At 48.6% G+C, this 22,341-nt stretch overlaps 5 protein-coding genes across 15 annotated transcripts in view; 2 read left to right on the top strand and 3 right to left on the bottom strand.

The window, feature by feature from the left end:
* Positions 1-3,567, bottom strand: part of SLC39A11 (solute carrier family 39 member 11) — a 69,608-nt gene extending 66,041 nt beyond the window's left edge. Inside the window, exon 1 of one of the 3 annotated variants that reach the window (XM_085522523.1) lies at positions 3,428-3,567. The gene's annotated coding sequence lies outside the window, so the exon portion shown is untranslated. Of the gene's footprint in view, positions 1-2,186; positions 2,325-3,427 lie in introns of those variants that run through there. The other 2 variants (XM_085522522.1, XM_085522520.1) reach the window with 2 other exon arrangements.
* COG1 (component of oligomeric golgi complex 1) lies at positions 1,062-8,698 on the top strand. Of its 2 annotated transcripts, XM_015879859.3 has the most exons (15): positions 1,062-1,337; positions 1,412-1,656; positions 2,263-2,444; positions 2,720-2,890; positions 2,977-3,130; positions 4,011-4,221; positions 4,381-5,151; positions 5,380-5,526; positions 5,814-5,975; positions 6,169-6,296; positions 6,405-6,513; positions 6,965-7,074; positions 7,179-7,254; positions 7,630-7,668; positions 8,533-8,698. In XM_015879859.3, the coding sequence occupies exons 1-14, from the start codon at positions 1,071-1,073 to the stop codon at positions 7,645-7,647; spliced, it is 2,751 nt and encodes a 916-aa protein (XP_015735345.2). In that variant the 5' UTR covers positions 1,062-1,070; the 3' UTR covers positions 7,648-7,668; positions 8,533-8,698. The 2 variants fall into 2 exon arrangements, with proteins under 2 accessions (XP_015735345.2, XP_015735344.2); XM_015879858.3 differs by lacking the exon at positions 7,630-7,668.
* On the bottom strand, positions 7,344-16,628 carry VCF1 (VCP nuclear cofactor family member 1). 8 transcript variants are annotated; one of them, XM_085522524.1, is made up of 6 exons: positions 16,491-16,628; positions 14,951-15,047; positions 14,232-14,364; positions 12,046-12,087; positions 11,706-11,768; positions 7,344-9,953 (listed from the first exon to the last, which is right to left on the bottom strand). In XM_085522524.1, the coding sequence occupies exons 3-6, from the start codon at positions 14,331-14,333 to the stop codon at positions 9,711-9,713; spliced, it is 450 nt and encodes a 149-aa protein (XP_085378650.1). In that variant the 5' UTR covers positions 14,334-14,364; positions 14,951-15,047; positions 16,491-16,628; the 3' UTR covers positions 7,344-9,710. The 8 variants fall into 8 exon arrangements, with proteins under 8 accessions (XP_085378650.1, XP_085378652.1, XP_085378651.1 ...); XM_085522526.1 differs by lacking the exon at positions 11,706-11,768; XM_085522525.1 differs by lacking the exon at positions 12,046-12,087.
* Positions 16,629-16,779: 151 nt separating this feature from the next.
* MTNAP1 (mitochondrial nucleoid associated protein 1) lies at positions 16,780-20,084 on the top strand. The gene is made up of 4 exons (XM_015880183.3): positions 16,780-17,840; positions 18,256-18,363; positions 18,555-18,671; positions 19,186-20,084. Exons 1-4 carry the CDS (start codon positions 16,799-16,801, stop codon positions 19,212-19,214), a joined length of 1,296 nt encoding a protein of 431 aa, XP_015735669.2. The 5' UTR covers positions 16,780-16,798; the 3' UTR covers positions 19,215-20,084.
* A 298-nt stretch (positions 20,085-20,382) lies between these two features.
* Positions 20,383-22,140, bottom strand: CPSF4L (cleavage and polyadenylation specific factor 4 like). Its single transcript, XM_085522652.1, has 4 exons — positions 21,958-22,140; positions 21,640-21,735; positions 21,328-21,432; positions 20,383-20,540 (listed from the first exon to the last, which is right to left on the bottom strand). Exons 1-4 carry the CDS (start codon positions 22,130-22,132, stop codon positions 20,383-20,385), a joined length of 534 nt encoding a protein of 177 aa, XP_085378778.1. The 5' UTR covers positions 22,133-22,140.
* Positions 22,141-22,341: the final 201 nt, after the last annotated feature.

Raw genomic sequence — 22,341 nt, 5'->3', positions numbered from 1 at the left:
GTGCCCGAGCTGGGCAAGAGCAAAATTAGTATAGAAGAGGCTGGGACTCCTCCCAAGAGGTGAAAAGGCACCAAACCCAGAGTATTACCAAGGGCAGAGCACACTTTGTGTCCTCCATAGTCTCACTGTTCCCCCTCCCATCTCGCTGTAGCTCCCCCAGCAGGGTTGGTCTCAGCTCAGAGTGTCCCTATGGTAGAGCTGGCTGCCCTAAAAGCTCCCCATTGCTCCAAGGCAGCACAAACTCAGGCCACAAAACGAGATGGGTCACAGACAAAGCGTGACCACAAAGAGCTGCGGGTACGAGGGTTCCACAAACTCCCTATGAACAGCTCCAAGGCAGCAGGTTTTCTATTCAGAAATGTGGTGTTTCTGAAGGGATCAGAGCCTATAAAAAGCCAACTGCTGGTGGTTTAACCCACTGATGGCAGTGGCACCAGGTAGGGCTGTGTGTGCTCCATAGGAGCACTGAGGGCTGTGCTGCAATGTTTAAACATTGACTCTGCTACAGATTAAATGCCCATAGAGGAACACAGGCAATAGGAAAGCCTATAAGTGCCCTGTGTAGGGCCTGCATTGCTCTGAGCTCGCCTTGTTGCATCCAGGGACTGCAAACACGAGATAACACGCGTATTTCAGGTCGGAGCTACACTTAAAGCGAGAAAAACACCCACAAAACAGCATCAAATCAAACATTTAACTAAAAAAAGGGGGATTTTGTGTTTCCAATGGGTACATGGCAGCATCCCACCCCATAAGCAGAGCACATAGAGGCTCGGCCGTACTAAGGGCGCCCCCTAGCGGTGCCCGCCGGGCATTGCGGCTGAGTTGAGGCCCGGCTCCGTGGCTTAGCGCTGTGGATAAGGCTGGGCCTGAACCAGAAGCCAGGAGGGAGGGAGCCGAACCCGAACCCGAACCCAAGGCCCGTAGGTCGGGTGTTCCCCCCGCATCTCTCCTACCATAGCAACATGGCGGCACTCCGCCCGGCACAAAGATGGCGGCACGCTACCGGAAGTAGCCCTACCCGACTCCAAGATGGCGGCACCACATCACTTCCGTCCCGCACCACAGTAATGGCGGCCGTGGCGTTGCGGGGCGCTGAGGCCGAGGCTCTGTTCGAAGCTCACACAGCGGCCGAGCTGCGTGAGGCGGAACGGAAACTGCGGGCCGGCATCGAACAGAAGCGAGAAGAGCTGAGACAGATGGTGGGAGAACGATACCGAGACCTGATCGAGGCGGCTGACACCATCTCGGAGATGAGGCTGAGCGCTGAGAGGCTGCTGGGCTCCGTGCGGGGCCTACAACGAGGCGGGGTGACGAGACCCAGCCCAGCTCCGCAGGTGAGCAGCGAGCGGGTGGGCGAGGGGATGTTCACATTAATTAATGGCGTTAATTAATTAATTATCAACCGCAGGAGCCGCCACGGCTGCACGAGAAGCTGTATCGAGCTGCCTCACAGCTGAAGCTGCTGTTGGATATCCCCGAACGGGCGTGGAGCGCTATGGAAGCCGGGCGGTACCTGCCCGCCGCTCACCTCTACCTGCTGTGCCGTCACCTGCACGGTTTGATGCAGCTCGATGCTCCCCGGGCTCGTTACAGCCCCATTCTGGCTCGTTTCCCCATCCTGCTGCGCCAGGTGGCCGCCGCCAGCCACTTCAGGTGGGCAATGGGATGAGCTGAGAGCAGCGATGTGGTGTTGGGGGGTTAAAACAGGGTGTGAAACAGCCCCAAAAGCCAACGGCATCCTGAGCTGTGTTGACAGGGATTATCACCCTCTGCTCTGTCTTGCGAGGCACCACATGCAACATTATCCCCCAGGCTGGGGGTGTTCAAAGTGGACAGACCTCATTTCTGCATCACAAGCTCTTCTTGAGCACTGAACACTAAAGGGAGAACATTTTACATGGGCTGTTAGTGATAGGACGAAGGAGAATGGCACTGAACTAAATAAAAGGAGATTCAGGTTAGACATCAGGACCAAATTCTTTACCCAGAGGTTGTCAAGGCCCTGGCACTGCTGCCCAGAGCTGTGGGTATCCCATCCCTAGAGGTACACAAGGCCATGTGCAGCCAGCCCACAGTAGAGGTTGCAACTAGATGATCTTTATGGTCAACTGAAGCCATTATATGATTAAGTAACAGTACATTTCTGCAGTACTTAAGAGATTCTGAGCAGAAACTCTACTAACCAAACTTCAGTTTCTGTCTAATGCCAGACCTCCTCCCTCCAGCACTTGGTCACTGTCTGGTTCCTTTCTTTGCCAGATCCACAATCTTGCAGGAGAGCAAGTCTCTGCTGAAGTCCCAGACTGTGTCAGACCAGGCAGTGGCAGAAGCCTTGTGTGCCATCATGCTCCTGGAGGACAGCTCCCCACGCCAGGCACTTGCAGACTTCCTTCTGGCCAGGAAACTGGCAATCCAACAGCTTCTCAACCAGCCACATCACGGTCAGTACAACAGGGCTGCCTCCTTTTTAAAGTTAGGGTAACCAGCTTTGTTTCTTCACCCTTTTGCCCTGTAGTATCCAAGCAGAAAAGTGGGTGGCTTAAATCTCCCAGTAGTGGGGTTTCAGCTGAATTAACAGGGCTAAGGGACTAAAGCCAAGCTTATCTTTAAGCAGGAAGTAGGTGATGCATGGGGCTTTCACTAGACCCACAGAGCATCATCATACTTCTGTTATAGAGGGGCTGCCTCCATTGAAAGGCTTTTTCTTTTTTTGCAGGTGCTGGTATAAAAGCTCAGGTGTGTTCACTGATGGAGCTGCTGACCACTACCTTGTACCAGGCTCATGCACTCTTCTATATGATGCCTGAAGGGGTGCCACCAGATCCAGCCCTACCCTGTGGCTTACTCTTCTCCACCCTGGAAAGCACTACAAGCCAACAGCCAGCAGGTGAGCACCCAGCCAGCAGCAGCTCTGTTTACAGGCAGGAGACCTCCCTTGTGCTGAGCTGATTCCCCCATCCCATGTGCTTCTAGGGAAAGGTGGTGTTCTGGAGGATGAGGTGAAGCTGAGCAGCTGGTTCAGGTACCTCCCAGAGTCTGTAGTGGAGTTCCAGCCAACTCTGCGGACCCTGGCACACCCCATCAGCCAGGACTATCTCAGAGACACACTGCAGAAGTGGATTGCCATGTAAGTGTGACACTCTCCTGCTCTGCAGGACTCTCTCAGACCCTACAAGGTCTCCTTGCTAAGGACAAAACAAAGCCACACACCCCTATGTAGCAAAGCTCTGCTGGCTACTCAGTATCCCTTATCCCCTGCAGTTAAGCAGTCAGAACAGCAGGGCACAGTCTTATCAGGCTGTAGCACTCAGTTACAGCAGACCACACTGGTTAGCTCAGGATTTCATAATATTTATCTAGAGCTGCTTTATACTGCCAAAATCATCAGCAAATAAAGAAAGCAAATCAAAACCAAATCCCTTACCTTTCTCTTTTGGCTCTTGGTCCAGCACCTCCTTGCTCCTCACTGCTTATCTCCAGACTGAGTGAAGACAGAGACCCTTTATAGAGTGCTCAGCTCCCTCCTTAGCTCCTCCCTCCCACCATGTGGATGGAGACAGCCCTTCCAGCTCCTTAGCAGCCTCTTTACTCATACATTGGTGTCAATCTTGTGTCATTATCCCATAGAGCTGCTGCTGGGCTGGCCAGCTGGTCCCTGGCATCAGCTGCAGCCCCCTATGGTGTGCTTATTGGCCATGGGATGTTTCCCCAGCAACCTTTCCCAGTGCCCCTGCTTGCCAGACTCATAATGGGGGCAGTTAGCATAATGGGGGTGTTCCTAGGGTGCATCTGGCTTCAGAGTCCATAGAAGCCCTGGGCTTCCTTGCTGGGATTTAGGGTGCAAGCTGCTTCATTGAGCCAGAGGTACCCTGAGCCCTGCAGGTGCTTTTGCAGGTAGAGTTTCCTGCTGACAGATAAAGAACCCCTCACACACACCTTGATGTAGCATGTTTTCTCCTGGGTTCCAGTTGTTACTGAGCAAGTCTGAAGTAAAACTCTGCCTTCAGGTGCAGTGAGGATATCAGGGCTGGGGTCAGCAACCTGCTAGTCTATGTGAAGAGCCTGAAAGGCCTTGCAGGGATTCGTGATGCAGTGTGGGAGCTGCTCACAAGCGAGTCCATAAGTCAGAACTGGGATGTGTTGTGTCGTCGCCTTTTGGACAAGCCTGCTTCTTTTTGGGAGGACTTGCTGCGGCAGCTCTTCCTGGACAGGCTGGAGGTGAGCATTCTGCTGCAGTGATTCACAGCAGCTGTCTTCTGTTCCCCATCTTCTTGTCTCCAACATGCCACTGGTCTCTATTGGCAGCACTAAGTGCATGTTTTAAGTGCTGTGTTAGAGGAGGCACCTGTAAAAGCTGCTTTTTTCCTCCCTTTCTAGATACTGACTAAAGAAGGGTTTGAATCCATCTCAAGCAGCTCCAAACAGCTTCTCATCTTAGCCCTGCAGGAACTTGAGGCCAAATCCAACACCTCTGCCTTGAGCAAGCACATCCAGTTTGAACACAACGTGGCCCAGTTCCTGTGGTCAGAGAGCTCTGGAGATCTGCCTTCAGATGCTGCTTGGGTCAACGTGGCAAACCGCAGCCAGTTTGCTAAGAGTGGCCTGTCTATGAAGGCCCAGGCACTCACACCATGTGTGCAGAGCTTCTGCTCAGCTCTGGACTCGAAGCTGAAAGCCAGATTGGATGACCTGCTGTCCTACCTTCCTGCAGAGTCTTCAGCCACCAAAGAGCTCACTCCCACCTTGCAGCCTCGCTCAGCCTTTGACCGCTATGCTGACACCAGCATGGTGGAAGGGCTGCTCCGTGATCACTGCATTGCCTGCATCCACCATGTGCTGGGCTGTGTGCGTGAAGAGCTCCAGGGTGCACAGGCGGATGCTCCCAGTGATACCAGGCTCCATGCTGTCCTCTTCATGGCCAGGCTCTGCCAGTCCCTGAGCGAGCTCTGTCCTCACCTCAAGCAGTGTATCCTGGGCCAGTCAGGCAGTGCAGAGACAGCACCGAAGGAAACCCGCTCCACCAAGAAGATTGGGAAGGGGAAAGTCCAAGAAGTGAATCCTGTGCAAGCCAAGTGGCAGGAGGTGAAGGCAGAACTCCTGCAGCAGAGCCTGGCTGCTTACCAGATCTGGAGCTCTGCTGTCACTAAAGTAAGAAGCTGCTTCTCTCATCACAGCTGCTTTCTGTGGGGGTTTCACTGGCTCAGCTCCCCACGATTGGTGCTGCTGCTCCTTAGCTGACAGATGGCACCCAGTTGGGATGCATTACTTGGGAGCCTTGGGTGGGGGAGGAGAGGCTCTCTGCAGGAGAAGGCTGCCTGTCCGTGTTTACTCTCACTAGAGTTTTGTGACTCGATGCTTTTGTGTTTTGCACTCTAGGCTCTGGTTCAGTGCTTTACTCAAACATTGCTGCTAGACACAGCCGGTTCTGTGTTGGCCGCAGCCACCAACTGGGATGAGATTGAAATTCAGGAGGAGGCTGAGTCTGGAAACAGCGTAACATCAAAGATCCGTCTGCCTATGCAGGTATGAGAAAGATCCTCTTGATAAACACAGAGAAATGATCTGATGGGAAAAGAAAAGTGATGTTTTCCAAAGCCACTGCTTTGTCAAAGGTTGCTGACCTACCATGCAGTTTGCCTGGCACTATGAGCGCAGGGCAGACACTCTGGTGCTATTATTTGCTCTTTGAGACATTCACCCCATAACGACAGAGGTACAGGGAGCTCGGAAGAACTGTAACCATGTTATGATGCAGACAAAGCTAAAATCGCTTACAGACCACATGAAAATAACACTGTTTTGTTCAACAGCCATCCTGGTACGTCCAGTGCCTCCTCTTCAGCCTGTGCCAAGAGGTGAACCGAGTCGGCGGTCACACTCTGCCAAAGGTCACCTTGCAGGAGCTGCTGAAGGCCTGCATGGCAGAAGTGCTTGCTGCCTATGAAAAGCTCATGGAGGAGAAGCAGGACAAGGTATGTTAGTAGGATCAGGCCTGGCTCCAGCTTGCATGGGATGTGGGGATCACTGAGCAGTCTCTGTGCTTGGAAATGAAGCAGAAAGGGATCTGACATCAGCCTGTGTGCTCAGAGTGGTTTGGTTGTGCTGGTTGTTTTTTGGAGGGCTGGTATTTTCAGTGTGAGTGAAGAGCCCTTTTCCTCTTGGCAGAAAGCAGGCACCTTCCCCATGACACAGAACAGAGCTCTGCAGTTACTCTACGATCTGCGGTACCTGAATATCATCTTGACAGCAAAGAGTGAGGAAGCAAAAACCAGCAGGATCAAGCATGACTCCAGGTGCAGTGCAATTCTGAGTGTTAGAGACTTGCAAGCCATCCCAGCATCCATCTTTGTGTCTCTAGGATGTAAATACTGACAGACAGGCTTTCTCTGCTCTGCTTGTAGGATTGAGAAGGTGACTGACTTCCTGGAGGGACACATTGATCCATTTGACTTGGATGTTTTTACACCACACTTAAACAGCAACCTTAATCGCCTGGTTCAGCGAACCTCTGTAAGTGCATGAAAAGGAATGCATCCATTAGGAAGCAGTGCTGCAAAACATGATTTGTAGGGTAGCTGCAGTGCTTTATAAACTGCTTAATGTCCAGAGAGAACTACTGGCAGTCAGGAATGGGAAGGGTATTTAACACCAGGTGACAACAAGAGGAGCTTGCTGAGCTGGCTGTATGGCACATAATCATGCATGGAGTTGGCAGAACTTTATCTAACAGGATTTGCTGAAGCCTGTGCAATGTTAATTGGGTTAAGTAGTGCTGAAACAGCCCTAGAACTCAACTATAGTAACAGGAAGCAGCACCAATTAAGAGTTACAAGGAAAGAAGGGGACAGTTTGTAGTCAGACTTTAAACCAACCACATGAAATGCCAGCAGACTCAGCAGCAGCACGTTACCTGGTCGACTGCAGATGCCCTCATTGCAAACAGCCCTTTCATGCCTTGTAGGTTCTCTTTGGCTTGCTGACTGGGACAGAGAACCAGTATGCAAGCAGGAGCGGTGCTGTCAGCTCCCAGGAGCTCCATAATATCTTACCCTTAGCATCCAGCCAGATCAGGTAAGTTACCCAGCTCTTCTATTCATTCCTGCATCTCTTCAGGAAACAGGTCTGGTATTGCTGTTCCCTGTGACCAACTGCATTTCTTTCTTCCATCTCTTAAGGTTTGGACTTCTGCCACTCAGCATGTCAAGTTCACGAAAGGCTAAATCTGCTACCAGGAACACAGAAAGAGTTCAGGTTGGTATAACAAAGCCGTCTTAACTTCTTGCCAGAGCTCATTCTCTCACCAACACTGGAGCTTGCAGGGAAAGAAAGTAGCCAAGCAGTTAATGTTTAACCTGATTTTTATTTTCTGTAAAATGAGAGAACCATTACGGCAACACAACATGAGATGGGTTGGATTTTCCCTTGACCCTCAAAAGGAACCTGATGGCCCCTGGATATTTTTGGGGCCTGTTTGCTGTATGGTAAAACATTGGCAATAACCATCATGAAAACACAGAGATTTTCACAGATGAGGTGTTTTGAGATCAATGCATAAAAGGATTTCATTTAAGTATGGCTGCAATTAATATTAAAGGATATTATCTAATTATTTCAACTCCCTTCCAGTGCGATGCTGACCTTTAACTCCTGATGAAGTTGGCCTGGGTATTTCAGCCTGTGTGAATGGAGTGGCTTGCTTCTCTTGCAAAGGCTCTGCCTTGTCTCGCTGCTGTTCTACTAGCAGACAAACACGCTGCTATGTTTCCTCCAGTTTAAAACATATGCTTAGGTGGAGCTCCCTGTGCTGAGGATTGAAAGAGCCAAGGGATACTTTACTGCTACAGGAAGCAGTGATCCATCTTCTTTAGCCATTAACAATCTAATAATCAAATTAGCAGAGTGTTACTTGAGATGCTGGCATTTCCTCTGCAATTCTCGTTCTTTATGATTTAGAAGTACTAAAGAAAGACACAGTATCAGGGTTATTTAAAAAGCTTAAAGCTTAACACTAAATGTATTCCTTACCTCTTTCACCTCAGCTGCAGTAGCGTGTAGAAGTGTGCAGTGACGTCTGTCTTGCTTCCACCATTCCCCTGCTATGGGGGCAGCAATGGCTATGGAGTACATGGACTTTCTGCATTCACTCCTCTCTGCAGAATCACTTGTTCCTTTTATCATAGAACAGTTCTAGAGAGGTTAAAGTCCACAATTGCTCAAGAGCAGCTCTCTACAAAAGCAACAGCTGTACTTTTACTGTTGTTCCCCCATTGCTCTGAGCAACAACAGCCCTTTCCCTACTGCAGAATTACTACATTGGAGCACTGAATGACTTCTGTATAGTTGCTAACAAGAAGAAGCTGTATATCCACCTCTCAGAACAACCTTTTGCTGCTTGTCACTGCAAAGCCAGTTAGGTTGTCTGGAAACAGCTCTTCTGCTGCAGTCTGTGCCCCCTTGCAGCTCCTATAGATGAGGGTTTGGTCAAAGGTATGCTGTAATCATTCCTGACTCTCTTGTATTTAAATACAGGTTCCACCTCCTGCACTCACAAGAGCAGAAGATGAGGCCTTGCGCCCTGGCTCCTTGTTCAGGCAGCTTGTAACTGAGGAGGAAGACACAGCCGCACCTTCTCTCTTCAAGCTGGGATGGCTTTCTGGCATGACCAAGTGATTGAATAAAATAGTTTGTCTCTGCATTTGTCTTCACTGAGAACACTCTCCCTGCAGCAGGGACTGGCGTTACCTCCACAGGTGTTATCAGAAGAGAAGTACTTTCTGTTATCAGCCAGCTGGTAACATGCCACTTGATCCAGGAACAGGTCAGGACAGTCCTTGCATTCTGGCTGCTGAACCACAGGTCTAGCTACTCTTTTACTTTCTATTCCTTAGGAGTTGTTAGCCTTAAAGTCAAGTTAAAGAAACAAAACTATACAATGTAACAGAAAACAAAACATTTCACAGCTAGAAATTGGTATTAGAGCAATATAAGATTCCTCTGTCCTTCAAAAGCTCCTCCCCAGCTACAACTCTATGCTTTCCTCAGCAGATACCATGTGTCTGCTCACTAAACAAAACCAGCAGGCATCTGGTATTTTGGCTACAGCTGCCTAAGCTTTCCTGGTTCCAGTTTCACAACTTATTTTCAATACTGCAACAGTGAAGATGAAGCAGACAGGGCTCATCACACCCCAAACCTGGTGGAGAGCTTGCAGCTACAACAGTCCTACAGCATTCCTGTGACGACATTTACTGTCTTATTACCCCTAAATGCTCCAAAAAATTATTTTCCCAAAGAAATTTTGTACTGGTTTATTGAAATTAAAAAAAAAAAAAAAAAAGACTTATAAAACTGAAGATGAACGCTGGAAAGAATTTTACATAGAGCAACAAATTGCTAACAGATTAGGCAGTCAATTGGAATTGGACGTTATGCAATCCTATATCACAGATGTGGATTCCCCAGTCTCCTCTTGACACGTACTTTAAAACCACCCCAAAAAGAATCCTATAAAAATTGCTTCAAAGCCCCCTTTGCATTGCAATAGTGCAGCAAACCACAAGTAAACAATTTCCTGTTAACCTGTTATTTCATTTCAAATATAGACTGAAAAGGCAACAGGCGTTTTGTGCAATTTCATTTTAACAAAGTTGAAATATCCAATCTACACAGTGCTGTCCCTTCACAGAAGGCAAGGAACTGCTGGTTCATCATGTAGGAGGGCGTCCCCGGCTCTGTAAGCTGTGGAAGTGTGCCTCCTTCAGGATCTGGTTGATGTGGAAGTAAGGACCTTGACTTAGTGCAGACTGCTCATGGAAGGACTGAGAGGAGACAGGGCTGGATCCCGTAACTATGGGGTTCAGGCTGGATTCTGGGCCGCTCGCTCTGTCAGGGCTGTTGATGCTACTGCTACTACAGCTGCTGCTGCTGCTGCCGCTATCGCTGCTGGAGGACTGAGACAAAGAGAATGTTAACAGCAGAATGACACATTTTCCTCTCCTGTCCACAATGAAGCAAGCAATCTTTGCATTAAGTCCCTCCCTTCCAGATTTTCAGGCTCATATTCAGCCTGACGGACAAAAGAAAAACAACCAAGTGCTTTCTTGGCATTCATAGCTGCAGTTATTGCCAACACATGAAAAGCATCACAGAGCTGAAGGGATGAGCAAGTTTTCACCCAGAGTTTCGCTGACCTCCAGTTCAAACCTTGTGCTTTAAAGCCCATCAGCTCTGCCCCCATGACCCACATTTTAGCACTAGTGAAGTTTGCTGAATTCATCCGAGAACTGGAAAATAAAGAACGTTCCTACAAAGCCACACGCGTCAGTAAAGGCAGGCAGGGCATGGGGAAAAAAGCTGTACCATCCTCATATTAATCACTTCTGGTTCAGCAGATGTTTTAGGTTAAGCACCATGCAAAGCATTTTTCTAGAAGTCAGTTATTTTCCATCAAATGTGATCTGAAGCATCGAAAGCCACAGGCTGTTAAAGGCAACATGATGACCAATTTAGGTCTTTGAACACCTCGACATGCACACAGCTCTTCTCCCAGTGGAGTACTGGGATTGCAGTATTAGCTGTTAGTTTGCCATAGCAATTTACTTGACACAGCAGTGAAAGAATGACAGCCACCGAGTGCTTCCACACAAAGAAGAGAGAGAACTTATGACTGAGCTCACGTGGAGGACAAGGTTCATTTGCCAGCATTTAGGATAAACACACTTTGTGGTAATAACTGCGAGAGCATTAGCCATCATTTTCAGCATTTTAAAGACATGAAACTGTTTGGTTTATATTATTTTAAGGGCTGCTAATGAAAGGTCTCCATTAGCTACAGCTGAAATACTTCAAAGCCAGGCTGGATGTGGATCTGGGCAGCCTGGTCTGGTGCTTGTGAGCCTGCACATAGAAGGGGGGTTGAAACTGGATGATCGTTGTGGTCCTTTTCAACCCAGGCCATTCTACAATGCTATGATACGCTGTTCAGGACAACACTGCTAAAATTTAGTGACTACTTTGCCATCCTGCAAGAGGGGAATTCAAAACAAGCAGCCACTATAAATGACAGCAGCTAAAAAAACATTTTGGTAAGCATTAAGTTAAAACCACAGAAGTCAGAGCTTGGCACTGACAGCAGAGGAAGACAAATTTAAGGCAATCAACTGCAATTTAACAGTTGGCACCACATCCAGCAAGTCTCACTTAAGGGTAAATCTAACGGTGCAAACTGTATCTGTGAGAGGCTTGGGAAGGCATGTACAAATTGGGGCTGGATCACAATGCCAGCTGGAAGCCCCATGGCACTGATTCCACAAGTGGCCCTCACAATCCAACAATGTATATTTCCTGGTTTTGCTAAGCACTAAAAAAGCTTCTGTGCTTCAGTTCTGTTAGAGTACATCAAGCAAGACAATGGTAGTAGTGAGGCTGCACCAGTGCTGGTTTGTTAGGTTCAGCTTGCAAGGAGAAAACAACAAAAATAAATACATGAAGTCATTCTCAAGGAAGCGGCAGATGTAACTACATGAGCATCCTGCTCCTCTTTCTACTGCTACTGACACTCGAGGGGGAGAGAACACCAGAAGGACAGAGAGGAGCAGTGAAATGGCACTTGCTAGGCCATCTCATTTCGCATAGAAGCACAAATACTGAAATGCAGTGCTGTTATGCTGAACGAGTCACAGCAGCCTTGGAGAGAAACCCACCGCACAGGACACTTTGTTTCCTTTTAGTCTGTGTTCCTTACTGCTTTTCGTTACAGCCACTTTCTGAAAATCAAGGCAAAAAATCAAAATGAGAACCTAGCATTGCTTACTGCTAAAGTTTTGTATCTTATCAAAACAAAAAACGTTTTAGAGCTGTTAGTAATGATTACATTTTATGCATGACTATACTTTTAAAGCATAGACTGTGTCCTGGGACGTGCTTCCTACATCTAAGGCTGTTGGCGGCTCTGATTTGTCAGACTCTTTATTTCCATTTCTCTAATGCAAAAATTCACTAGCACGAAGCCCCTTTATAGCCCAAACCACGTCATGGACCTACCATTTCCCCAGGCTGTGGTGCACATTCTGTTACGCATTTGGACTACAATTAGACAAAAAAAGAATCCTTAAAGTCATCATGGCAGCAATGACAGGCATCTACACAATGAAACAAAGGTTTAAGCAAAAGGGCAGGAGAAAGTCCTGTGAGAGTTTATGAGCACCTGAAGTATCAAGAGGGCAACTCCATGGCTCACCCAGCTCAACAACCCCCCTTAGCATAACACAAGTCTTATCCAGACATTTGTTTGGAAACTTTATCTGCATCAATCTGCTGATCTATGATGCTGTGTCTCAATCACTGACAGCAAAAACTCAAGGGCAGCTCTAAGATGAATTTAATGAAGAATTAATCTGGTTTTAATTACAATTTAGACCAGCCCTTCCTCACCATGGTAGTATCTGTAGAGTGGCATAGTTGCAATGCTACAGAAAGACTTTGAGTTGTGAGAAGCAACTGCTGCCCTGGGTGAGCAACCTCCAGCAGGAATAACTGAGGAATCCCATCATCAGTCAGGCTAACAGAAAGGAATCCTAAGAAATTAGGTTCAGGAAGGAAAAGAGTTGCTGGAACAACACAGGCTCCCTTCCTTCACAGGGAAAAAAAATCAGAGCAAAGGGCTTTCCCCAGTGATTCCCAGGCTGCAGAGCACAGGGCTGCATTCCCCTAATTCCCCACATAACAGCTCATCAGCAGATCCACTGCAGCTCTGCCTAACCTGACATACAGGCTTGTTGATGACAGCAGAGCTTTTGCTAAAGTAATCAGCAGGTATCAATGTAGACAAGAAAGCTGACCTGCCGGTTAAATGGAGAAAGAGGACAGGATGAACAGGAAATGGAGTGCAGTGGAAATGCTCTGCTTTGCTAACATCCACCGTGGTTGCTGTTTATGGATTGAACTGCAAAGCAGAAGTTTCCTGCATTTGTCACTTGGGAATGTAGGAGTGGTTTGTTCTGAGAACAGAAGGAACTTGCACATCATTACAACACTTTGCCAAGAAGCAGCGCTGATGGGTGCTGAAGAACATCTCTGTTTCCTTCCTGTGTAAGCCAGCTCAAGTTAAAAATGCTGCCTACCCCAGATGAAAACAGCAATAACCTTCCCCATTACACACAGCTCATAGGAGCAGTGTGACTGAACGTAAAGGACAGTGATGCCATCAAATAACCCACATGTGAACAGCCACTGAAAAAACAAACCCAAAACCTCCCTTAATCTACCACTTGGCTATCAGCTATAGAGAACAAGACAGGACACAGAAAGGTCTGCCATGAGCCAGGTTCTGTTTGAAGACTATGGCCACCATGTTTTTGTACTGAGGTTATGTTCTTAAAGCAATCACTCTGTGAGAAGGAAAACCAAATTTCAAATGAAGGAATGCAAGAGGAATCAGAGCTCTGGCCAACATGACACAAAAAGCAGTTGTGTGTGCCCTCAGATGGAAATACACTGTCTTTCCTATTCCTCCCCTACAGCTGGTGGGGACTTGGAATCAGCCAGAGCTCCCCTTGCAAAAGACACATCAGGAAACTGAAGTACAAGCACTACAAAGTGGCAACAGTTTCAAAGTGACACCAATCGGAAGCACTCACACTGCAAGCATTAAAATGCCTCCACTTAGTGCAGGAAGTCCTCGAAGAAACATTGAATACTAATTTTATCTCCCAGCTTTAACCTCTGAGCATGCTCAGTTCAGTGACTCAACATCACAAGAAAACAAGCAAGGGGAAAAGAAGGGGAAAAAAAAGCTCTGTTCATCAGTAGAAAACATAGTGAATTTGGTTCCCTTGAGAAAGGAAACATTGATTTCTGTACAACTCTGCCCAGCACACACATTCCTCCAATCCAGCATCACCAGGAAGATGATCTCCTTGCTTTCACATCAGGGTTTAATGTGTTAAAGCATACTTCTTCAATGCAAGTGCATGCACGAAGCAAGGATCTTAATGTTAGCTGCAGCAATTGAACTCTGCTCTGACTTTGCCAGCGGCAGGGCAGGCAGCTCATATCCATGCTGTTCACTCACAGGCACCCCAAACAAAACAGCAGTTAAGGACAGAGGTAAGGGCATCTGCTCCTATGTGTCTGCTACAAGGCTGTTCTCCCATTGCTGTGTTTTAGTGGCTTGGCCCAGCCAAATATCAAGTGCTCATAGGACAAGCAAAAGTGCTTCTGCCACTCACCATGAAGGTCTTTCCTGATATTCTCAAACTCATTACTCCCATTTCAATCCCTTGTTCCACACTAAATTCTTCCTCCTCCTGCCACAAAGCTTGTTTAGCCATTAACTACTCTACACACGAAGAGGTGTTTAACCTGTTGGACAAGTGATTCCGTGTCAGGTGGCAAGCAGCTATTAATGCTTCTTACCCGTTATACCCAAGGAGCAAAACCAACTCCAACCCAGCAAGGCATTGAAGGCATTCCTATGTGATAAAAGATATACTGCTCAACTACAAAGCACACGACGTGTGCAGTCAAAGCATACTTAGTAGCTTGATATAATATCCTGTAATTACATATTAAAGTCAGTCTTCAGAGGGAGAGAGCTCCATTAAAATAAAAAGCTATTTAAGGTCTTAAAAGAAATCCATTTCATAACTTCAAGGGCCACCAACTAACAGGCAGTCTCCACAGCCTCTTATCCATGAATGCTCTGCAGTAGAACTACATTGCTAATTAGAAACACACAAATTGAACCCACAGATGATTAATACAGGCGATGATTCAGGAAATCTGGTGGCAAGGTGGAAATCAGCATCTTTTTACTTATTTCTTTTAATCTCAGATGCTTGCAAATGACATCATGCTACAACACCTGCTGTGTGAGGGATGAGACAGAATAATCCAACTATTAAACTTAGTGTTAAAGGAAACTGAATCTGCCCAAGAAGGCTCTCACCTCAGTGTCCCAAGAGTCCTGAAGGACAGTATTCCTGGTACTACGTTTGGTCTGTGGAATATGACTGTCATCTTCATTACCATTGCGCCTCCTCTTCCTGAAGAAAGTGCAGGGAAAAAGAAGAATAAAAAGCATTATCAGCACAGTGCTATATTGCTGGTTTTTGCCCTTCAAAGGTGATTTGTCAGGGAAAAAACAAAAGGAAAACTCATTAATTTAATGACAGACACATCTAGACCTCTGTTATGGACATCATTTTCTCCTTTTAGCTGCTCTCTATGGAGAAAACTATCACCCTCCTCCTCACCAACCAGTCAGGTCAATGTTCTGTACCAGTTTAAGGGACAGAGATTCACACTTGCCATTAAAATCAGTGTTAAGCATCCCCCTAAATAAATTTGTTTGGCAATTCTCAACCTTGCAACTGCTCTCAGTGCTCAGATACATCTAAATAAACTTTGGAAAGCATCTGACAGGCTGAAAAGAGCAGCTGGATAAAGTAGCAGTGACCACACTTCCAATAAATACCCAGTTACTCTCATCTTGTTCACATGAGTCTACAATTGGATCCTGTGACGACTCTCTTCAGTCTCTCAAATCAGCACTTGAAATCAAATCATGTTATTCAACTTCTTTTTTCCCCTTGCATTCTAAAACAAAGGTTTGCTTGCTGTTGAGGTGGTGGAAAGTGCATCCAAGATGATAAATCCTTCCCCTGTTGGGATCTATTTGCCATCCTCTTATGACATCAGTGCTGCCCCATAGCAGCTTAGCAATAACAGCAGCTTAGAATCCCTGTGAACCGCTGTCTCTCAGTGTCAGCAAAACCTGGCTGTTAATGTCAGGCACTGAAACACAGGTCTACCACCTCCTCAGTGCTCTGAGCACTATACAAATGCTATGCGAAAACCATTTCAATAAGCGAGGATGAACACACACAAACACATTCAAATGAGTCAAAACAGACTCAGGCAAGATATTTATAACTGAATCCTTTTGGCTGTAAAGCTGCAGCAGCAGCCTCAGCCCACGCCTGCAAACCGGGAGCTGCCTCTCCCACCTCTCCCTCCCTCGGGATGGCCTGACACCCACCACAACCCTCCAGCTCCCACCTCACTCATTACCCACACCACCACCATTCTCAGCCTGCCATTCCACTCCCACACAGCCCAGCTCCCTCCCCCTGCTACCAGAATCACAGAATGACCCGGGTTGGAAGGGACCTCAAGGATCATGTAGTTCCAACCCCCCTGCCTAGCAGGGCCACCAAACATACACATTTACTAGATCAGGTTGCCCAGGAGACCCTATAGATCCCCATAGAGACCCCATAGACCCCATAGATACCCCATAGACCCCATAGATACCCCATAGAGACCCCATAGATCAGGTTGCCCATGGCCCCGTCCATGGCCCCATCCCCCACACAGACCCTCCTGAGGCCTGCCTCCGCCTCAGGCCGAGACCTGCCTCCTCCTGCAGGCCTCGCTCTCTCACCCCCCTTTTATCCCCCTCCTCCCCCCTCAGGCCTCACTCCCACCTCTGCCTGGCTCCCCTGTCGCTGGGTAGCGGCTGCCTGCAGCTCATTTCAGGCCCAGCCCGAAGGCCGCTGTTCAGCCCCGACGCCGCTGAGGAGACACAGCTCCGTCCGACTCCCTCCGCCGCTTCCGGCGTCTCCACCTCCCGCGCATGCGCACTGCTCTCCTTATCCCCGCCTTTGTCATTATACGCATGCGCGAGGCGGCCTTTAGCCCCGCCCTATCGCTGCGCGCATGCGCATTATGCACCCCTAAAGCCCCCTCCTCTGAGGGGTGTCCGCCGCGTTGCCTGATAGAAATTGATCCCATCATGGCGGACGCTCCGCTGGGTACGGAGCTCTGCCCGCATTGCCGGCGGCCCTTCAAGCGGCTCCGCTCTCATCTCCCTCACTGCAAGGCCGCACCAGGCCGGGAAACTGAGACAACCGGGCGGTGGGAGGGGTTGGCAGCGGAGGTGAAGGGTGAAGAGGCCTTGAGGAAGAGGAGGAAGCAGCAGAAGCAGCAGCAGGCCGCTGTCCGGCCTCGTGTGGAGGTGGAGGCCGAGGCCCGAGATGTAGCGCAGTGTCTCGACCTGCTGCCCGAGGAGGTGGAGGGTGTCCCCGAGAAACTTCGGGATGGGCTGAAAATAGTGATAGAGAATCACCGTGTCAAGGTGCTGAGGGACAGGAACGGCCCCAAGGCTGGGAGACAACGCGAGGAAGGCCATAAAGGGTTGAAATCAAACGGGACAGAGGGGAGAAACACCCCAAAATCAGCGCACACTGTTATACCTGACCACAGAGCTCCCAGCTCAAAGGGAGGAAAAGACACTGCTTTAAATGGTGTTAAAACACGAGGGCTGCGTGGTCCCCATGAAGCTGAGAGCACAAGGAGCCCCCCTGACCTCGCTCAGCAGGAGGGAACAGACAAAAGGCTGGTGGAAGAGAAACAGGTGTACGCGGGAGCTGCTGTGGAATACAAAGCCCCTCTTGCTGTTTTGCACACCCATCTGGCAGCGAGAGAGGATTGGAGAGGTCACAAAGAATGGACATCCAAAAATGACCTAACCGACACGCAAATGCTCAGTGTGAACAAGAAGCAGATGGCCGTCGTTTCCGAGCCCATCTTGAATACCGGGAGGGACAGCAGGCTGGCTCTGGACCATTCCTTGCTCCACACCTCCAAAAGCCAACCCATCTGTCTCCCCCAGGCCTCTGGCAGAAGCACGCAGTCAGGTGCTGTGGGTTTGGAGTGGTTTCCAGACTTACATTCTAATTACCACAGTCTGAGCGTGTTTCCTGGGAAGTCTTTTCAGGATGATGTGGGGATCACAATGAAGACACCAAAGGGCAATTTCTCAGAAGGACATCAAGGTAATGTTAGAAACAAAAGTCTGCTGCTGAGATCTGTACTGCCAGGATGAAGTGTAAAACGTAAATGGAAGAGGAGGGGTAGAAAATGCTGAGCTGCCAGGCTTTTCCAGCAAGTGGTGTGGATCAGATCTGAACAGGTCTAAGTCTAAGGACATCACCTATCCAACCTTCTCACCCTAGAAAACCAAGGGTTTGTGTTTTTGACTCTTGCACACCGGTGCCAGTAGAGCCAGCTTACTTTGTGGAAGGGACAATAATTCCTTATTCCTTCCTTACTGAGCAGCCTCAAGGTCAAAGCACTTGCAGATACACAAGTTACCAGCTGCATGCTCACTGCTCATTGCAGGAAGCACAAGCACAGCGTGCGCTGGCCTCAGTTTCCTCTCTTTGACCATTCTGACTTCTCATTTTGCAGGTCCTCTCTCAGAAAGGCACCTGATGGATGTAAGGCTGGGGGAGCTGCCCATGTGGCTCACCACCTGTGATTTCTCTCCTCGGGGGCTGCTTGGAGGAGTGCAGAAAGGTGAGGCTAAGTTTCTAGCTCTTACCTGCTAATGTGCTGCTGCAGCCTGGTCCAAGGGGCCAGTTTAGGTCTCTGTAAAAGAAGTAAATCAAGCAACCCGACCATCTGGCTTTAGAAAGGCACATGGAAACCAATCAGTCAACTTCACCTGACCAGTATGTGGTTTGACCCTCGTGTTTCTATTCCAACAGTCTGGAGCAGTTATTACAACAAATACATCAACGTGAAGAGGGGTGGAGCAGCTGGGATCTCCATGCTCCTCGCTGGATACTGCGTCCTCAGCTACAGCTGGAACTATCAGCACATCAGTAAGATTTCCTTCTTGGTATCTGTCTTATTTCAGATAATTCCCCTTTTGCAAAAGCCGCTATGATTATTTAATAGTCACGTTATTTTAGGCTCAGAAGTAATTTAAATACTTTATCAGTAAAACCAGTATCAGAGCTCAAGGGACAGCATTCCAATATGATTTAAGAAAGCAGAGGAATTTAGTAGAAGTGGTGGTAACACTTATCAATTTGCAGCTTCTCTCTAACTAGAGCCAGGAACAGTCAGGAACACCCTTTGCCCTCTGCTCTGTGCATGGCTTGAGATATTCCAGCTTGTTCCCTGGATTTACTCAGAAATGACACAAAGGATTAACTGGTGTCTGTAGTTTCTCCACCAGGACTCGCTCCCATGTGCAGCTTTATAGTAGATAAACAATGAAGGCTGTAGTCAGACTCCTGCTCATCACTGCTGGGCAAAGCACTCTGTTATATAGTCCCTGAGCACAAGACTGTGCTAACATTTATTTATCTTTTTATTTCCCTTCTTTGCTAGAGTGTAATCGTTGGCGTAAGTACCACTGAAGAAGCTGCAACAGCACCTGGGAAAAGACTGGTAAATGTTTGACAGAGTCAGCACAAGCTCCTGGGACCAACAGGGTTTGAATCCTCGGTGAAACAGCAGAGGCCCATTTCCTGTCAGAGACAGGCTCTTCAAGTTGTTGATACTGGAAGGATGCTTTTCAACTACCCTCCTGCAGATAGAGGGGGAATCGCTGCCAGCCTGCAGTCACTGCTCTGTGAGTCAGTGTTTAGTATTGAAAGATGAGAAGGTGTTAAGGCAGCTGTTAAGGCAGCTCCTCAGGTCTGAAGGCAGTAGATTTCCTGTAATACTTAGCAAAGTATGTGGTGGATCATTATAGAGAGGGGTTAATAAATAACCAGAATAGCTATTGCCTTAAGTTATCAGAGCTGTACCTAGCACTGGGCACCTTTTACTTTCTTCTCTCCACAATAAGATTATGTTTGTAGTTAACTTGTGAAAGGAGGGTGATCCCTGCGGAGCCCTTCTACAAAGGGGCTCCTGCTTCCTTTAAACACTGCCTATGGGTCTACCTGGGCTCTGAGGCAGCCACAGGAAGGATCTTTGTGGATGTTTTAAAGCAGCAGCACTGAGAACACAGTGCCCTATTTCTGGAGGAAGAAAATCCATTGGATTAGCTGTTGTGCCCAAAGGGCAAACTGACATCAGACAAATGAGGACAGTTATGAGAGTGCTAGTTGTAGCCTGCCATCCTCAAACGTGTCTGGAAAAGGGTTGGTCACATTACAGACACAAAAGAAGGCAAAGGAAAAGTGAACTCTTTATTCTAAGTGAGGTGCAGAATTACTGTGTCAGAGGTGTTTCACCAAGAACTCCCATCTTACCAGCAATAAAATCCTCATGAATTTTTCTTTCCTGTTTGGTCTTGTGCATTCTTAAACATGGTGATTTCTTGCCTGCTTCCAAGGTGACCAGCACAGCCCCCAACCCTCCCCATCCTCCTTCAGACCTGTGGGCTGGTAGTCTACTAATGCCATCTCCCTGCTGTGCCAATCCAAGTGTACCCACATACCAGCTGTGTAGGAGAGGACAGAGGCAGTGACTGCTGTGGGAACAGCAAGGAGTCCCATTAAGGAAGACGTGATTTCTCTTTTGCTGCTTGGGCAAATAGCTGTAAGAGCAAGTGCTGAGCAAAGCCAACAGGCTTTTCTAGTCCAGCAGCTGTCCTAGAAGCCTGTCTGGCTCCATCATGCCGTACACCTCCCTGTGTCTTCCTTCTGCTTTCCCTGTGAGAGCACTCATTTCCTCAGCAGGATTTCCATTTGATGCTTCCCACGCTTGCCAACATAGTGACCTTTCTGTCTGCACTGGGCAGGGAACAGGGAGAGGCAGGCATCAATTTTGTGATAGATCAACCCTGTGCTGTCTTACCACGTGTTCTTGTCCCATCATTTCCAAGTGAGTGGACTAATGGAGCTATACCTCATCTGACACAGCTTGTGCCTATAAGAAACAGCCTAAGGCTTATTACTACAACAACCCCCTGCCTCCAAGACTGCTTTCCACAGCTATTCTACTGTGTTCCAAGTGTTTACAATCAAAGAAGCCTCCCCATTATCACTTACACTCCTTCCCAGACAGTTCCTACCTCATCTTGGGACTGCTTTCAGACAGCCCCAGGCAAGGCTAGATTCACAAAACCCACTTTCAGAGAGCCCCTACACAGCTCATGCTGTCCCTCTCTCACTCCTCTGAGGCAAGACCATTGCTACAAGCCTCCCAACCCCAACATCACTCACCTTGAAGCAGATACCTGGCTCTGGTGGGCACCATAGGGGGAACCATTGCCACGGTTCTTGGGCTGCACTGCCAGGAACTGAGTGGTGCTGATGCAGCAGGGGCTCTGCAGGTGACATCTCTGCATCCACTCCCCACTGGCAACAGGTCCTAGTCATGCATAGCTTCTGAAGATGCTCTGCTCCCTTTGGGGTGGGGGTGAATCAGGGAGCAGACATGGGGCACTCAGCTCCTATAAGAGCAGTGGGGTGGGGGTATAGAGCAAGAAGTTTTCAGTTCAAGAGAGAGATCAGTCCCAGGATTCGTATTCCCCAGCCAGCCCTATCTGGCTGCACACCAAGCTGCTCCCCATCCCACCCCATACTGACTGCATAAATTTGCATTTAAGCCCATCAGGGCAGAAGCCAACGAGGTAGTTGGCACATATCACCCTCTGTCTGTGCTTGTACCTGCACAGGGGTCCTGCCACACATAAAAGAGCACCCTGTTAGCAGGGACCTAATACTGAGCCTGGATCTCTTGCCATGCACCCAGTAGCATCCCCAGACAGCCCCCAAAGCTCACCCTGCTCTGGCTCCATCACCTTGCAGGAGTTGGGGCCAGCAGCAGGGAGCAGACCCCCCCATTACCAGTAGATGGGGGGCACTATCCCAGTATCTGGGCACTCACCATGCCTGCAGAATCCTCGGTCATACCAGGGACAGCCCAGGGTGCCAGCTGTAGCATCAACATGTGGAAAGGGACAGTCCCCACTGCTGCACTCACCTGTGGGACCAGGGAGGGGTGAAGGCTGGGACAAGACTCACCTAAACCAAACAGCAGAAATGTGGAGAAAACAGGTGCCCAGAGACACGCAGCCTCGCACAGGCACTGGTGGCATTTCTTCCCGCAGACAGGAGGTGGCATCAGGAGATTGCTTGAGGCCAGACCCGGAGGGTACAGGGGGCTTGGGTGGGACAGGCTGCAGGGGCCTCATGCTGCTCTTACCGAGCTTGGAGTGGGAGCAGCACTTGGGTATCACAGTTGTGTTGGGCTCATGTAGGAAGTCACAGCCACTGCTCCATGAAGGCTGTGCTTGCAGACCACCACCCACTTCATTCCATTGTGTAGGATCACCCCCAGAATGCAGCCAGCTCATACTGGCAGTGCCTGAGTGTCCCATACCTTCACTTCAGAGCATTCAGATCCTCCTCTTCATGCTCTTTCACAGCTCTAGTCCAAAGGATCATGGCACTGGGAGAAAAACAAGAGGCTCTTAGTAGTCAGCCTTCTGTGCTTCAAACCTGTATCTTGCAGGACATACAGATATGGAGAAACCCAGTATTATCATGGTGTGGTAACAGAGCAGAGAGGGGCACCATCCAGTTCCTG

The sequence above is a fragment of the Coturnix japonica genome, chromosome 23 (genome assembly GCF_054131305.1).
Source record: "Coturnix japonica strain WE chromosome 23, WE-NBRP24, whole genome shotgun sequence".
Classification (NCBI taxonomy): domain Eukaryota; kingdom Metazoa; phylum Chordata; class Aves; order Galliformes; family Phasianidae; genus Coturnix; species Coturnix japonica.
Note: the sequence above shows the minus strand (reverse complement) of the source record. Positions and strands in the feature narration are given on the sequence as shown.

What these genes read in the sequence shown, in the direction of transcription:
- CPSF4L (XM_085522652.1), bottom strand. Translation starts at nt 22,132, where the DNA reads ATGGGACACTCAGGCACTGCCAGTATGAGCTGGCTGCATTCTGGGGGT. An exon ending in CCGAGGATTCTGCAGGCATG is followed by an intron (nt 21,433 to 21,639) that starts GTGAGTGCCCAG and finishes TATGTGTGGCAG; the next exon opens with GACCCCTGTGCAGGTACAAG. An exon ending in ATTTATGCAGTCAGTATGGG is followed by an intron (nt 20,541 to 21,327) that starts GTGGGATGGGGA and finishes TTCCCTGCCCAG; the next exon opens with TGCAGACAGAAAGGTCACTA.
- COG1 (XM_015879858.3), top strand. Translation starts at nt 1,071, where the DNA reads ATGGCGGCCGTGGCGTTGCGGGGCGCTGAGGCCGAGGCTCTGTTCGAA. An exon ending in TGGAGGAGAAGCAGGACAAG is followed by an intron (nt 5,976 to 6,168) that starts GTATGTTAGTAG and finishes TCCTCTTGGCAG; the next exon opens with AAAGCAGGCACCTTCCCCAT. An exon ending in GGAACACAGAAAGAGTTCAG is followed by an intron (nt 7,255 to 8,532) that starts GTTGGTATAACA and finishes ATTTAAATACAG; the next exon opens with GTTCCACCTCCTGCACTCAC.
- VCF1 (XM_032448316.2), bottom strand. Translation starts at nt 16,537, where the DNA reads ATGAGCTGCAGGCAGCCGCTACCCAGCGACAGGGGAGCCAGGCAGAG. An exon ending in GACAGGGGAGCCAGGCAGAG is followed by an intron (nt 15,048 to 16,490) that starts GTGGGAGTGAGG and finishes CACTTTCTTCAG; the next exon opens with GAAGAGGAGGCGCAATGGTA. An exon ending in AGGACTCTTGGGACACTGAG is followed by an intron (nt 12,088 to 14,950) that starts GTGAGAGCCTTC and finishes GTCTAATTGTAG; the next exon opens with TCCAAATGCGTAACAGAATG.
- MTNAP1 (XM_015880183.3), top strand. Translation starts at nt 16,799, where the DNA reads ATGGCGGACGCTCCGCTGGGTACGGAGCTCTGCCCGCATTGCCGGCGG. An exon ending in GCTTGGAGGAGTGCAGAAAG is followed by an intron (nt 18,364 to 18,554) that starts GTGAGGCTAAGT and finishes CTATTCCAACAG; the next exon opens with TCTGGAGCAGTTATTACAAC. An exon ending in CTGGAACTATCAGCACATCA is followed by an intron (nt 18,672 to 19,185) that starts GTAAGATTTCCT and finishes CTTCTTTGCTAG; the next exon opens with AGTGTAATCGTTGGCGTAAG.